The sequence below is a fragment of the Haemorhous mexicanus genome, chromosome Z (assembly GCF_027477595.1).
Source record: "Haemorhous mexicanus isolate bHaeMex1 chromosome Z, bHaeMex1.pri, whole genome shotgun sequence".
In the NCBI taxonomy this organism is placed as follows: Eukaryota; Metazoa; Chordata; class Aves; order Passeriformes; family Fringillidae; genus Haemorhous; species Haemorhous mexicanus.
This window is the reverse complement of record NC_082381.1, coordinates 41,690,543-41,705,433: the sequence shown is the minus strand read 5'-3', so window position 1 is coordinate 41,705,433 and position 14,891 is coordinate 41,690,543. Positions and strand designations below refer to the sequence as shown.

Here is a 14,891-nt window from a genome sequence, read left to right as displayed (position 1 = left end):
CTCTGCTGGTCCAGCAGTCAGTATTTCAGTGATACTGGCTTCTTCTTCCAGTTTTGTCTCCTTCAGGTTTCCATACTCCCTAGCAGTATCCTTCTCACTGTAAGTCTGTAAGACTTGCAAAGTCTGTAGAAAAACTATAACTAGACATCTTCTACATAATAATACCATCTCTTGGCTTAGAAGTGTGTTTCTGCATTAAGGCTCCCAAACATAGGTGCCCTGGCCAAGCATTGCATCTCTGGATTTTACTTTTTTTGCTGTTGATCCTTGAGTCCTGTAAAGCTCTATCCTATAAAATCTGCCTTTTTAAGCTACAGATCTGTGCAGCAATTATTGTCCCATGGAAAAGCTCTTCAGGGCAGCTTGTTCTACAGTTGCTGGGAGAATACACTCAAGTGTGAGCAGGAGTAGTGATGTGATACAAACTGTGCTGGAATCTCAGTATTGACAGTGACAGCCTTGCTCCTGCCTGCTTAGCAGGATTCATTTAGCAGGAGCTCATTTTGCTCCTGCCTGCTTAGCAGGGATCATTGTGAGCTGTGGTGTGCTGGATCCCTTCCTTGGCAAGGCCAGGAGGGTGGCTCCCAGTAGCCCTGGAAGGGCTCCCATGCCTTTGGTCAGGTGAGGGAGACAGAAATGGAGTGCCTTCATTCTGCCTGAGTTCCTTTGGAGAATGCATCATAAGCACCAGACTTAGAAAGAGTGGGTCCCTCTTGACCACCAACATAAACGTGAGCCCCCAAAATGCGTGGTCATGACAGCAGATGCTTACCTCTCTCTGCAGTCCAGATACTCACACTCCTGCTGCTGGAGAGATTTCATTGTCCAAATAAGCTGCAATCAGGGGACAATCTGACTTACCAAAATGCTGAACCTCCAAATTCCTTTTCCAACCTGTGTTGCACCCCTGAAAATTCCATCTGCAAGAAAATGACAGAGAAAAGGGTGAGCTAAAATACAAACAATCACACTTGAAGTGCCCAACCTCACTCAGACTTTCAGATGGAGACTGCTTGGCTCTGTGAGATCCAGTTGGGAATGTTCTGGGGGCCATGGGGATACTGATACACTTTGCCTCTGGCTGTCTAGCCTGTGCAACCCAGACATTGAGTCACAATGAGCTACCACCATAACCTGTTCTTGTGCTAGGCTTCAAGGATACCTTTCTCCTGTAAATTCCAGCCCTTCTTGGCCTAAGCAACAGAACATGGTGACAGACTGGTGCTAACCAAGTCTAAAAAGTGCCTTTGTAGTTCAATGCTTGGATTTTAGGGAGAAATTTATTGTTTTCACAACTGTGTCTATCCAGAGATCAAGACTTGTTCAGATGTGTCTGTTTCAACAAATATTCATGCATCTGCATTTTTCTTTAAAAAGTCATATAGCTACTAAAAAAAAAACCTCATTGATTCAAAAATCAGTTTACTTTCAAACTTGATCTTTCTGTGTGTAGCAGGGTTGCTTTTAGAAACAAACTCTTTACCCAAAAGTTCCTAAGCCACTGATTTCTTATTGGTCATTTGCAGATGCCATGAAGTTCACCAGAGCCCCCAGACATGGCTGAATTTGCATGGTTCAATTTGGCTTTGCAGTCTTGAGTCTGAGAGACACAAATTGGCTGAGTTTGGCTTTTGGGCTCTTACAGCATTTGAGTGGTGTTCATAGCACCACTCTCAACATTTTGACTAGGACAGCAGAGCTTTAGCTTCTCACAATGTCACCTTCCAAACGTACCAAGTGCAGCACTCCAGCCTGCTGCTGAGTGAAAACACAATGGGCATTGCTGTGCTTCAGGTGACAGTCACCTCCTTGCTGCCTTGGGCTTGGTTTGGCCCCATGTGGGGCACAGCTCTTCTCCAAAACTGGGCTGTGGAATTGTGTGGTGTGTGCCCAGTGAGGAAGGGTGATGAGGATGTTCAGACTCCTGCTGGACTGGGCCACTTGTACTACAGCCTAACAATGACATTTTTTTGAGTTTTTTACTGTCTTCTCCTCATTATTTTCATGTGATGCTGAATCGGGTAGGTTACTGGGAAGCTTTGAATGTTTGTTGTCCACAAGATGATGTTCCTCTTCTCCTATGGCTCAGGCTACACTGGAATAAACAAGAGAGCACATTGGAGCACGGTTGTATATTTATGTCAGCTGAGGGGCTTTGTCCTCCCTTTGTATGTTTTTCTATGCTTGCACAGAGAAAGGCAGTGTGCTGTCTTTTCCTGGCCCTGGAGCCCACAGTAAGTCATGTTCTCCTGTTTCTGTAGCCATCCTTGGCATGCACACCTTGATGAGTAACCAGCAGTACTACGAGGCCCTGGGGAGCAGCACCATCGTGAACAAAGAAGGCCTCAACAGTGAGTGATTTATGTTAGCAAGCCGCAGCATTCGGCTTTGAAGCTGCTAGCGGAGGCGAAGTGATGATTATTTTTAGGCTGAAGGCTAGAGCTGTGCATGTCAGAGCAGCCTGTGATTGCTGGGGCCATCTCTGGTGCATCCTTGCCCCGTGCCAGCCAGTGTGGTGTCAGCCACTTCCCTGGTGCCCTCCGGGAGCCAGCGCAGCCCGAGGGAGAGCCCCGCACAGGCGGTGCGTCTCCTGTCACTCAGATTTGGTCCTTAGCAGCACTCAGCAGCAGGCACTGGCTGTCCTGTGCTGTGGGGCCCCTGTGGAGTGGCTTCTCATCTCATGGCTGCTTGTCAGGTCATGCTTCCATCTCTCCACTTCTGGAAAGGGGAGGAAAACACTCAAAGAAAACATAGTGCTACTCAGGCTGCTTTCATTTTCACATCTTGCTTTTCACTTGCAGGTGTGATTAAGCCCACACAGTACAAACCAGTTCCTGATGAGGAGCCAAACTCAACAGATGTGGAGGAAACTCTGAAACGAATACAAAGCAATGATCCTGACCTTGAGGAAGTCAACCTTAACAACATTATGGTATTTGCTCCTTTCTACCCTCCTCTCTTAGTAACAAGACTCTGATGCACAGAAGGCAGACCCTGAGTCTGTTTTGCTGCACAGAGCAGTACCATCACACTGAAGATAGCCAGACAAGAAACACCAGTACTTCCCATCTCCATTGTGGGCAGCAGAATGGATTGTTACCTGCTGTGGGACACAGTCCTGGGGTTGGTAGCAGAAGGATTCCTCTAAGTGCCTGGAAAAATGGAGCTGCGTTGAGCTGTGTTGAACATGGTCTGGAGAAACTAAAAACTCTCTCTCTGGTTAAAGCCATTTTAGGTTACTTTAATGACTTAGACAGGTAAATTTGGTGGAGGGAATGTTGATGTATGTTATAAGATGGTGGGAGGAAAAAGGTTTCATAATCCATATATTTGCCATAAAAATATGAAGAAGTCACCCTTCTTGCAGATGACTCCACCACCCAGCCATCCCTTCTGTGGACTCTTTTACTTCTTGTAGAAAGCAAGTCAGGACATAGTGTATTTTTTAGTCTATGTATGTGCCTTTGGGACACATACATAGACTAAAACATACAATTTCTATTTAGGGGGTCTGTTAAATGATGACATAGCTAAACAGCGAGAACAAGGTTAACTGCATGTGCACAACAAAGATAGTTTTTCTGTGCTACCCACACCTTTCTACAACAGAAGTATTTTTACTTTAATGTATTTGATTCAGGCTAGTGACCCCGTCCCTTGAGAACACAAGGCTGAGGACTGGGCAGGCAGGCACTATTTTCGTGTGTGGAACTCATGACTTTGAGATGGGGTCTGGAGAACTGGGGAGTGACAGTGGAGATTCTATGCTGCTGGGTGCTGTGCCATGGCTCTGCAGATGACTTTGAGTATAGATGACTCCACATGGTGGGATCCAAATGGTGTGGCAAGAAGTCCAAGGTGAGGATGCCACTTACAATTTTAGGTGAAAATTTGAACATCTGAAAAGGGCATCCAAAGTTCTTTAGAAGTGAAAAATACTGATTTTTGAAGGAACTCAGAAAAAGCAGCATGGATTTTTTTTCTGGGCTGAGAAATGTTGGCCTGTAAGATGTATAAAGCAGTCAGGGGTGTCTGTGATTTGTGTTACGAGGAGATAATTTCAGGCCTTTCTGGATCAGTTCCCGCTGGTGCGAGTTTTCCGAACAGGACATGAATGTTTCTCAGTGCTGCCATTTGTATCAGAGAGCACAGGAGCACTGCTTTGTAGGCTCACGGATCCTGGTTACAAGCATCCCCACAATGCCCATGTTCCTAGGTAGCTGAGTTTCTGGGCAACTAAAGAGCAGAGATTGGCTTCAAATCAAGGCAGTGAGCTTTCAGCAGAGCACAAAATAGGATGAAGACATTGCCATGCTCCTTAGAACATGATGGTTATAGCAAGAGAACTTGTGAAAACATTTTTCAACCCCTTCCTGAATTACTTCAGTGCATTTGGTGATTTGACCTTGATGAGAAGTTAAAAGTATCTTTTGCATGTATTGCATATTCATTGCGTACAGATGATGGCCTAACACATGATTTCTGCATTTCTTGTCACAGAATATTCCCATACCAACTCTAAAAGCTTTTGCAGAAGCACTGAAAAACAACGCCTATGTGAAGAAGTTCAGCATAGTTGGGACCCGGAGCAACGATCCCGTTGCTTTTGTAAGTACTGTGAGCTCATTGTCCCAATGTTTTGACAGGAGCTGTTCCCAGGCAAGGTATTTCCAGCCTTATTGACTGACTGCTTCTGGACCTTGTGTTGTGTTTGGCACATTCTGCTCCTCTGGCTGTTTGCTGGTGCTTCAGTTTCAGGAGCACTAGTGGAAGCCAGCCACAGACAGGCTTTGGTTCCTTCACTTCATTTTTCATCTGTGGAGGTTTCAGGGTGCAGTCCTTTCATCCATGCAGTCCCATATTTGTCCTCTAGGATCTCCTGGAAAAGGAGCATGAGACAACAACTGATGTCCTAGTGGCATCTTCTAAAAGCAGTTTGTCTCTGTCTCTGGAGATTTGTTTCTGTTGGTACAAAGGTGTGCACATCTGCTGCTCCCCTCACACATGTCTGTTCCAGTTGTCTCTCATATGTTCTTTGTGCAGATGTGTGCAGAAGCAGGACTCTGCATCTCCCAATGTGTGGCCTCTGTAGGTGATAATGGGTCTTTCTGGCTGCTGTGAGTGATCTTAAATATCAGTGGTGGCACAGGGAGGAGCCAGTCATTTTGCCTGGCCTTCGTGCTGCCTTCCAGGCTGCATCTTTGCATTCTTCTCCAGCACCATTACAGTCAGTTCTTGCTGTTAGTCACCCTGCCTACCTCCACACACACATGCACACACATGTTTCCTGATAGAAAAAAAAAACTTTCTGGAGGGCAATACTGCCCTTAAATTACTTCAGGCACTCTGGACTGGGGAGACTGCCTGTGCAGGCAGTACAGGTACTGTGTCAGAGCTTGAGGGGTGCTGTGCTGGGCTGGGGGAGCTGTGGGGCTAAGTGCTGTGGCTGCAGGTTAGCCCTGCCATGTGGGCCTTCTGGTCCTTCTGTTTCATGTACATGAATCCTCCCTTGCAGTTTATTTGAAGTGACATGATCTGATCAGGTCTGGGGTGTTATGAGCATTGCAGCCACTTCTGGTCTTACCCACTAAGGAGGTAAAAATTATTAATATGGCTGTGATGCCATTTGGGAGGACACCTTGGATGTGGAGATCCTTTGTTCAAGAGAAATGCTCCTCTCTCTTCATGTTTTAATGGGAAGTATCTCAACCATGTGCAGTGCAGGCAGGGCCAGTGCTGGTCAGCATCCTTGTCATACCATGGTGGCTTTAGAGGAGGGACAGATGAAGCTGTAGGGCAGCTGCAGGTGTGGACTATCACCTTTTGAGGTAGCCCCAAGTGCTTGTCCATGTGAGGTTTTTGCTGTGACCTCCAGCAGGCTCATGTTCAAGAATCCCCCTGCAGCAGCAGGGAGCCCCCTTCACTCCACAGAGAGCACTTCCACCTGGTGGCAGTGAAACCGTGCAGCATGCTCCAGGAGTACTCTGGAGGAGAGGGGGGCTGAAGCCCTGCTGCCCCATGGTGCTCTGCCCCTGCCTGTCTGACTGCCAGCTCCTCCTGCCCACCTCTGTCCACAGGCTCTGGCAGAAATGTTGAAGGTCAATAGCACACTGAAGAGCCTGAATGTGGAGTCAAACTTCATTTCTGGGTCTGGGATCCTGGCTATCGTCGAAGCGCTCGAGGGCAACACGTCGCTTGTGGAGCTGCGCATTGACAACCAGGTAAAGTGAGTGTGGGTGACAGCTCTGGCCAGGTGAGCGTGGCCTGCGTGTGGGGAGCAGAGTGTGCCAGAGTGATACAGAGGCTGGGGCAAGCACAGCTCCCTGAGAGACCCAGAGCTTGAAGCAGCTGAGCTATGGGCAACTCAGAGACAGCTGACTGAGAGACCAAAATCCTGGTTTCTGCAGATGTCCAGCAGCTGCTAATCTGTCCAAGAAATAAAGTCATTGGGCAAAGGACTTGTGGGAATGTCTGCTGGAGGAGTTGGAGCCTCTCAGTTGTAGCATGTGTACAGGAACAGGCCAACAGTTTGTTTTACCAGATCAAGTCAGAAATGGACACAGGTCCAGAGAAAGATCTACAATCCCCACCCCTTCCCTCTAAGTGCTTGCTCTGAATCACCCTCTAGCCTGAACAGCTTGCTTTTCTGTTTTCTGTTTTCAAAAGAGTCAGCCCTTGGGCAACAAAGTAGAAATGGAAATCGCAAATATATTGGAAAAGAACACCTCCCTACTGAAGTTCGGGTACCATTTCACTCAGCAAGGTCCCCGGCTTCGCGCCTCCAATGCCATGATGAGTAACAACGACCTGGGTGAGTCAGGCTGGCCGAAAGCTGGGGAGTATGGGAGGGTCCTGTGAGCAATTCCTGGTGGGATTAGGGCAGAACTGCTCATGTTAAAGACAAGTGTGAATTAGAATGCCTCATAAAGGGTCTGATGACGCTTTGCCCCTCAAGGAGGAAGGCAGCCTTCACCAGCTGGTTTCTTACTGCAGCTGCTGTCAGCCAGGCAGTGTTTTCTGCAGTAACAGTGGGTATTGTTGGGAAAGAGCAAGAGCTGCTGATGTGGTTCAGTAGAGCTTGTGATACAGCATGTGGCACATGGGCTATGAGCTTCTAGCATTTGTGATTCCTGCCAACTGCTTGTCTTCCTCCAGCTTCATTCCCACTTTAACAAGGAGATGAAAAATAGTAGAGTTGAACTTTGACAGCAGTTAAGATTTGGCCCATCCCCCTCAGCAAAACAAACTGGAACTGCTTCTAGGGATATGTGGGAAGCCACATTGCTTTGAGTTATCTGTATACCCTCAATGAAGTGATTAGACGTGCTTGTGAAGCAAAATGTGGGCAAGTCTGCAAACTGCCATTTCAGCCAAAGCACGTGGCAGAGCCTCTCCACTGCTTGGCTACAAGCTGCTGTAGAGCACTGGAAACCGGGCCAGCAGAGCAGTGCTGAATGCAGCTAACAAACCCACCATACTGTACACAGCAGCTGTCATATCAGGCAGATGATAAATTTGTTGTGTTTTGAAAACAAATGGGAAAAATCCATCTTGCTTCAGCTGGTACTCTGCTCCTAGGAAGCACAGCCAAGCTATGTGCCAGTTCTTGAAGGATCACACAAAATACTCAGTACCTGGTCACTCAAGCACTGCACTGGGACAGGCTTGCTATTTTCTGTCCTTTGGAATAGAGCATGATTTTTAATGACTCTGCAGCACCTGGCATGCAAAGCAATCAGCTCGAAGATTTACAATCTAGTATTTTGATTGTTCCTGCTGTTAAGAGGACGAATTCACAACTTGCCTTCCATGTAAGACTCATGTATTTTGCCTCCTTGGCCACTAAGATCTGCATTTTTTGTCTGATTTGGTTCTTGTTTGCAGCTCATATTCATCGGTCTGATGGTCTCTGGCAGTAGCATCTCAGCTGTACACCTGGACAATGTATAAGTAAAAAAACCCTTTATTTCCCTCCCTGTCAGCAATAGCTCTCTGCTTGTGCTCCACTCTAGTTGTTCTTGCCTATCAAGTGATGCTACCAGAAAATGGTGTTGGTCCCATACCTTCTGTTCCCCAAGATGCTCTCTGTGAACCAACTTGAAGGATTTATGTTCATCTTCATCAGCTAACTTCTGCATCCTCTTTATGTCCTGGGTTGTTTTCTTTTCCACACCTTTCTTGGAAAGTCACAAATGTAGGTGTCAAGAGTTTTAATCAACTTTTAAGACTAGATATGAGACTGTTTTGGCTATGTTAACCATGATCAGAGGACTGGAGCCCAATGGCTTAGGATAAGAAGAGATTTTTTTTAATTGCAAAGGCAGATTTTTAATTTGAAAAACCAGCAAAGGAAAAACTGTGACATCTGTTTCCTGCTGTCTTTCCATCAGTCAGATGATGAACTGGCTGAAGTCCAATTACAAAGACAAACTGTGAAATATAATTAACTACAAAATAAGGGAGGTAAGGCTGAAAGTAGCTGCTAGCATTAAAAATGCAGAGGGAGAAAAACCTCATCTTCCTTGATTTTACTGTGTAAGGCTGTGCCTGCTGCTTAAGGCAGGAATTCAGAAGGTGATGCTATCCTGTTTCTTTCCTAGCAGAAAGTACATCTTTCAGCTCCTTTCTACGGCTGATAAGGCAAGCCTGCCATTCACATTATCCCGTTGCCATGACTGACTCCTCTTTCTCTTCTTTTTCAGTGAGGAAGAGAAGACTTGCAGAAGTGAATGGGCCTATTTTTCCCAAGTGCAGAACTGGAGTGTAGTTCCTGGCTATGGAGGTCATTCCCAGTGATCTCTGCTACACTGTGGAAATCTAAAGGCAATAAGTGCCTTGACAGAGTATTTGTGGTGCCTCTGTTCTGTTTTATGCACTAACAGTTGAAACGAAATAGTGGCTGTAGTTTTTATGAAAATTTTATCCAGTAGGACTGTTGATGTTTTCTGTAGAGTTGGAAACTATTCAAGCCAACTTGTCAATTTTATGCAACCTCAGTTTAGAGTACAATCCAGTGTTAAAGGGGATTAATTTTTCTATAAAATTCCTGCACGGTGTTTCATAGTTAGGATGTGGTATGCATGAATGAAAGATAAAATTGTTTCACACAAATTATAGAAGTATTAAAAAAATACTTTATTTTATTTTATTTTTCAAAGTTGATCTCAAGTAACTACAGAGGAATAACTAGTTTAACAAGCACTTCTAACATCTGGAGACATGGCTAATTTCAAGAATTATGAGTTACAGTTTTTTGCCAACATTTGCTGAATCATTTGAGATGCTGTGTCAAATGCATCCCGGTGTTTCTTATTAAAAAACTGATCTCCACCCCCAATCAAATGGAATTTAAGGCCACCAAATATAAAACAGAGTCTCAAAAATCAAGTGGTTTAGATGGGTGAATATCCTTCAATCCCATGCACGTGTGAAGAAAACAGTCATTCTCAGAGGTGTGATGCAAACCCTAACCCCCCAGAGATGGCCAAACTAATCAGCAAATGAGAACCCTCTCTTCTACTCCTCACTCTTTTCAGTTTCCTAGCGTTAAAAGCGTTTGTCCAGTTGTTCACTGCAGACAGGTCAAATTCTCTCCCTTTGCTGTTTTGTCTAGATGACCATGTCCATTAACTAATTTTGTTCTGCTAGGAATTATTTCTCTTACTGCTGTCCCTTATGTCCACATAAATGCAAGAATAAATGTTGTGCCCTAAAAAGGCTGTGAAGTGAAATACCCCAAATCTGAACTTACACTACATATGATCTCACAGCTTTTTGTCAGTGTACACTCATCATTCAGCCTGGGAGGAATTGCCCACAGGCTTGTGGATCCCCCAGACCTGCAGGAGACTGGACCCAGCACATCCAAAACTCCTACTGTTAATGTGGGTGGGATCCTGTTCAGTAAGAAGACTCCATGGAAGAAGCACTGCTGTACTGAAACCTTAATCTTGGGCAGATGACACATCCTAGAAAATGTTCTCTCTTACTAAAAATCTGCCTTTAAATGTCTGTTAGAGAGGGAGGTTTTTTAGCCATTTACATACATTCTGGCAAAAGTCCCAGAGATTTCTCCAGAGCTTGTGCACAAACACCGCTGATGATTTAGCTCTGACCAGCGAAGCAGAAGAACACTATTCAGCAATGTGGGAAACACACTTGTTGCTCTCCAAATCCTAATAAATGTGCCCGTGGTGTCATATAAAATACTTCACCATAGCTTGTTTCCTCACTGTGCAAGTTCTGTATCAGAAAATGAATGTCGAATAAAAATACTTGAAAACATATTAAAATGAAAAAAACTGGTAGACTTAAAAAAGTACTTTCTTCTATGTGCACTGTGAAGACTTGGAAATGACCAACTGAATCATCAAATTAGAGCCACACACTTTTAGCAGAGCCATTTACTCGGATTTGCATGACACAAGCTCAGCTCTTCCCTTGGTTTCAGAACATAAATTAATCTTATCCTGGAAAGCCTTGGTGGTACCAAGAAGCACAGACATGCAAGGAGATTCATCTGCAGACCAGGGAGCACTACCACATGGATACTACTACAGCCCTTAACAAAAAAAAGCTAAGAACTTTGTCCACTGTAGCAGCATCCACATTAACCTTGCAGCCCAAAGGTACATTAAGCTGTCAGAATCATCCCAGGTTCCTTGGCTGATCCTCACAGAGCTGTTTTGCTGCAGGATGCATCTGACAGCTGAGGCATCAGGCTGCGTGGTGAAAGGCTGTAAGCTGTGCAGCAATGGAGCTACAAAATGGTGATACTTAGGAGCAAATGTATCCCTGTTTGCAAATCTGGCCCAGCAGCTCCCTGGGAAAAGGGAGGAAAAGCCATCTGGTGACTGCAGCATCTGGCAGTCACAGCCAATTCTGCTGAAATCTCTTCCCTCTCCTGGAGCACGTGTGCCTTCTCTCAGGTGTTAGCACTGAGAGGCCTGGATGCCACCACATAGCTTTTCACATGGCAAGTCCTTTTGTGTATTAATCTGACAAAACAAACCCAGCAAACAGGACAGAGTTAGCCTTATGGGCTAACTTGCAAGAAGCAGGCTAAAATGGTCTCTTATCCCCTCCTCTGCTCCCTGCAGCAGAGACAACATGGCTTTTTGGGACTCCATCTGTACATCTCAAATCCTTCTCCTCCCTCATCTTAGTGCAGCAAGGACCAGGAGAGGCCTCATGGCTCCCCTCTGCCTTTGAGGTAGAATCTCCAGCTGGGAGGAGCTCTCATAATTGTACCTTGTAGCCAGGTCTACCATGTGGCAGACTAGCTAGTTTCAGTGTTTATCTCTGCAGAATTAAGCACCTCCAACATAGCATGGGAAGTGTATTTGTGCAGTACTTTAAAAATTATAATGGAAGCACTAAAGGTTATTTATCATAGATGCTCCGGAAATTTACATATAAAATAAAGTTGTTGCCATCCTGTACTGGTAAGTGATACAGAAATAGCATTACAAATTGATTACAGTGTTCCAGACCTGCTGATGGACTGAATTACAAAGTTGTGTTCTTTTTAGCCTAACACAAGAAGATGACGGGGCACTCCCCCTCAGTGCTTTAGACCAGACCTGCAAGTTCAGCTTGCATGTTTCTTCACAAATACTCCAGTCCTCAAAACCACAGAAGTTAACCAGCCAGCAGTGACCGGGAAGCCAGGGAGACACTGGCACTGCTCAGACTCCTGCTGAAGGTGTCTACTGATGGGAATTTTCTAATTCCTTCTCAAGGATGGGTTGTTCACAGATTTAATATTAAATACTATCCTAGAAAGATTCCCAAAGGATATACGCTTAAGCTCCAGGGTTCTGCCTCGTTAATGGAATTGTTGTGAGGACAGCTGGTGAACCGTTGATTTCATGGTAGCAATACTGGAAGCAAGAAGAAATGCTTGTCACGGCTTTAATGGAATCAATGCCCATGTATTTAATTTGCTAGTCAAGCCAACAATGAAGCCTTGCTGAATTAATAGCACCATGGGAGAAAGGTACAATCTCTATGAAAATAACATATCCCTGTCATTAAGCAACTGCAGAAACCTAAGAAACTATCTTCTAGCTTTTAAAAGCATTTGAAATAAAAAACCCCAAACCTAATGACTTTGATGTCCTAATGACTTATTGTTTAGTTCCCAGAATGACAGTAAATTTCAAAGACATTTTTCAGTCAAGACACATCTTCCATGCTATTAATAAATCCTTTCTGTACATTCTACAGCATCAGGCACACAATACAGCACATAGAGCAGTATTTCAAGCTCATCTGCTGTAGGTCCCTTCAAAGACAATTTCTCCACTAACAAGTGCTGGAAATTGCATAAACATCTTGCAGCTTTTAAAAAACTCAACTCATGTTTAAAAAGCACAAATTCTTCCCAGAACTTGTATTATTTAACCTGGATAAAGGATCTTGCAGTCTCCTCACAGCTGTTGCTGACATTTATGCACACAGGCATCACTTCCAGTGCCATGATGCTGGTATTTTGACAGTCTCTGTGCTCCCCTCTTTGTGTGCTTGTTTCAACATGCTTCAAGCTGTTAGGTTTTTTTAGTGCAAGCAGAGCTGAGCCCTGCCTATTTCATACACTGACAAGCTGAGGGGAAAAAACAGTTTCCAGGGAGACTGAGCACTGGAAAGAAGATTGGGTTTGCTGTTCATCCTACAGGTCACACAAGTATGGCTAGGCAAACAGTGTCTCTGGGCCTTTGCTCCAGCTCCTTATGCTGCCTTCAGCCAGTTTTACAGGAGTTAAGCTAGTAATTTCAGGTAACATCACCTTCCTTCTCACTACTATAAAGCAAGAGATGCAGGTCAATGGCAACGCATGTGGACTACATCTTCAGGATCTTAATCTGGTCACATACCCACACCAAATTGATAAATCTGTTTGCACACCTTACTACAAGCTACTGAAGCAAATGCATGATCCTTGGAGAGGTCAGACAGGTTGATCTCCATGCAGGAAGAAAAAAATGGAATTGTTCTTAAATTCCTTCAGTTTCTTTTGAACTGTGAGCAGCTCTGTCACATTGCAGATACTCTGCTCCAAAATCCCCATGGTAAAGGCCACACTACAAGACTGTACCCAGAGAAAGGAATCCTGTAGTGCTGGTGATGAATTGGGCACTCTGGTAATTTACAGGCAAGTAATGGATGGTTTTCAGGGCATATTCTATGTTTAAAGGCAGCATATGAACAAGACTTCCCAAGCTGACATATTTTCATAATTTCCAAGCCTAACTGGTTAACGGATAGAGATCTGGTTACAGAAGCCCTTTACATGAGCACATGCCAGATTAACCAATGAAACAGCTTAATCTTTTCCTGTGTCCAGCATCCTTGGTGAGACATGTTCAATGGGTACCCTTGGCCGTCTCCTTGTACATTCACATTCCTCCTTAAGTATCTGTCCTGAAGCCCTTGAAGTCACCTTGAGCTCCTTCTCTTGACAAACAGGACAGCAAGCTGTAAGACCTTTGTTGTAACAACTTGGACATGTCAGGACAAGCTGCCGGCAGTGCTGACTGGAACAAAGTTTATATTGGTCCCACAGCACCCCACAGTATCTGCATGCTGGAGGGAGGAGGAAAAGAAAAAGTTAACACCCATACTGCTCTGGCTGCTCCCTTGCAGAGGGTTTGCCAAGGCACCATGGGGCTGCCAGCTCTCATTTAAGTGGCTATTGTCTTGCAGGTTTTTAATTCCTGTTTAGCTTGATCTTCTAGAATCCAGTTCATTTTAGAATATCTTTTTTGACATATTTAACACAGTTTTCCCTCTGGAAAAGAGGAGAGTAGCTCACTAGTGCTTTCTCTAGTTCTGAATAGACAGATACAGAGATTCTTACTGACAAGAGAAGACATGCAGGTAGCAACTAAGCCAGTATGCAGGAATGTCACCTGCTGAGGAAGGGGATGCCATGGAACGTACCTCCATCTACAAACAATGGCTTGTGCAGACAGGATGCCATTTGCAGTCCTGGTAGAGTCCTTCCAGAACATTATGGGTTTTAACTCTTTAATTGAAAGCTACAGCCCAGTTTTAGCTATACCAAGAAGGTGCATATCACAGCACTTCCCCTTGAAACTTCCGTAGGGATGGCTGTGATGTATCCAGAGTATGTTCAGTGTCCATACCAAGTTAGGCCCCTTCAAGATGTATAGAGTAAATGCAGAGGAGGAATGGGAGGTTATTCTTGAAAAGTTACCAACTCAGAATAAAAACAGCACTGCTTCCTTAAAAAATAAGGGCTGGAGCCAAATTCCAGCTACTTGTATCTGGCAACTGATAGCAAAATAAAGAGATTACTTAATTTGCAGTAATTGAAGAGCAATCCCAGCCAGAAGATCAGGCAATGTTTTCAACAACATTGACTAGAGGCCACTGAAATTCCATGGGATATAGAATTTTTTAAACATGAAAATAATATATTGCTGTAGAGCACAGTGCCACTACTCTCCCAATACCTGGAAGTCTTTGTTGATTTTCTGTGAGACTGCTGGAGCAGAGGACTGCTGATAGCAAGAGAACTATTTCAGACTTTGGTCACTTGGCCAACTACAGTCTACTCAGCACTGTGGGCAACCAGGTGGTAACAACAGCTGTAGTGCTGGACATATGTCTGCATAGGCGCAGATGGCTCATAACAGAGCTGTTCTGCAGGGGATACTTCCTTCTACTGCTCCAGTTTTAGTGAACTCTTGTTAGTAACCCCTTTCCCTCTCATTTCTGTTTTACATGTTAAAGGACATGTAAAGCACACATACATGTTTACATATAGTGATGATAGTCATTGCAGGAAGTGACAGCACCACGAGATCAAACCAAGTATGAGGAAGAACTACACAGGCCAGCTTGCCTGTCCCTATCCTGCACACCTC

General features: G+C 44.7%; 2 protein-coding genes across 4 annotated transcripts in view; one reads left to right on the top strand and one right to left on the bottom strand.

The window, feature by feature from the left end:
- TMOD1 (tropomodulin 1) overlaps positions 1 to 10,318 on the top strand; it is a 27,100-nt gene extending 16,782 nt beyond the window's left edge. For all 3 annotated transcript variants that reach the window (XM_059873367.1, XM_059873365.1, XM_059873366.1), the window contains exons 5-10: positions 2,262 to 2,351; positions 2,802 to 2,932; positions 4,501 to 4,608; positions 6,078 to 6,221; positions 6,667 to 6,811; positions 8,703 to 10,318. In XM_059873367.1, the coding sequence (XP_059729350.1) occupies positions 2,262 to 2,351; positions 2,802 to 2,932; positions 4,501 to 4,608; positions 6,078 to 6,221; positions 6,667 to 6,811; positions 8,703 to 8,767 (683 nt within the window). In that variant the 3' untranslated portion in view covers positions 8,768 to 10,318. The remainder of the gene's footprint in view (positions 1 to 2,261; positions 2,352 to 2,801; positions 2,933 to 4,500; positions 4,609 to 6,077; positions 6,222 to 6,666; positions 6,812 to 8,702) is intronic.
- The window catches only part of TSTD2 (thiosulfate sulfurtransferase like domain containing 2), a 14,328-nt gene continuing 8,548 nt past the window's right edge, over positions 9,112 to 14,891 (bottom strand). The window contains exon 9 of the mRNA XM_059873364.1: positions 9,112 to 13,584. Within this exon, the coding sequence (XP_059729347.1) occupies positions 13,325 to 13,584 (260 nt within the window). The 3' untranslated portion in view covers positions 9,112 to 13,324. The remainder of the gene's footprint in view (positions 13,585 to 14,891) is intronic.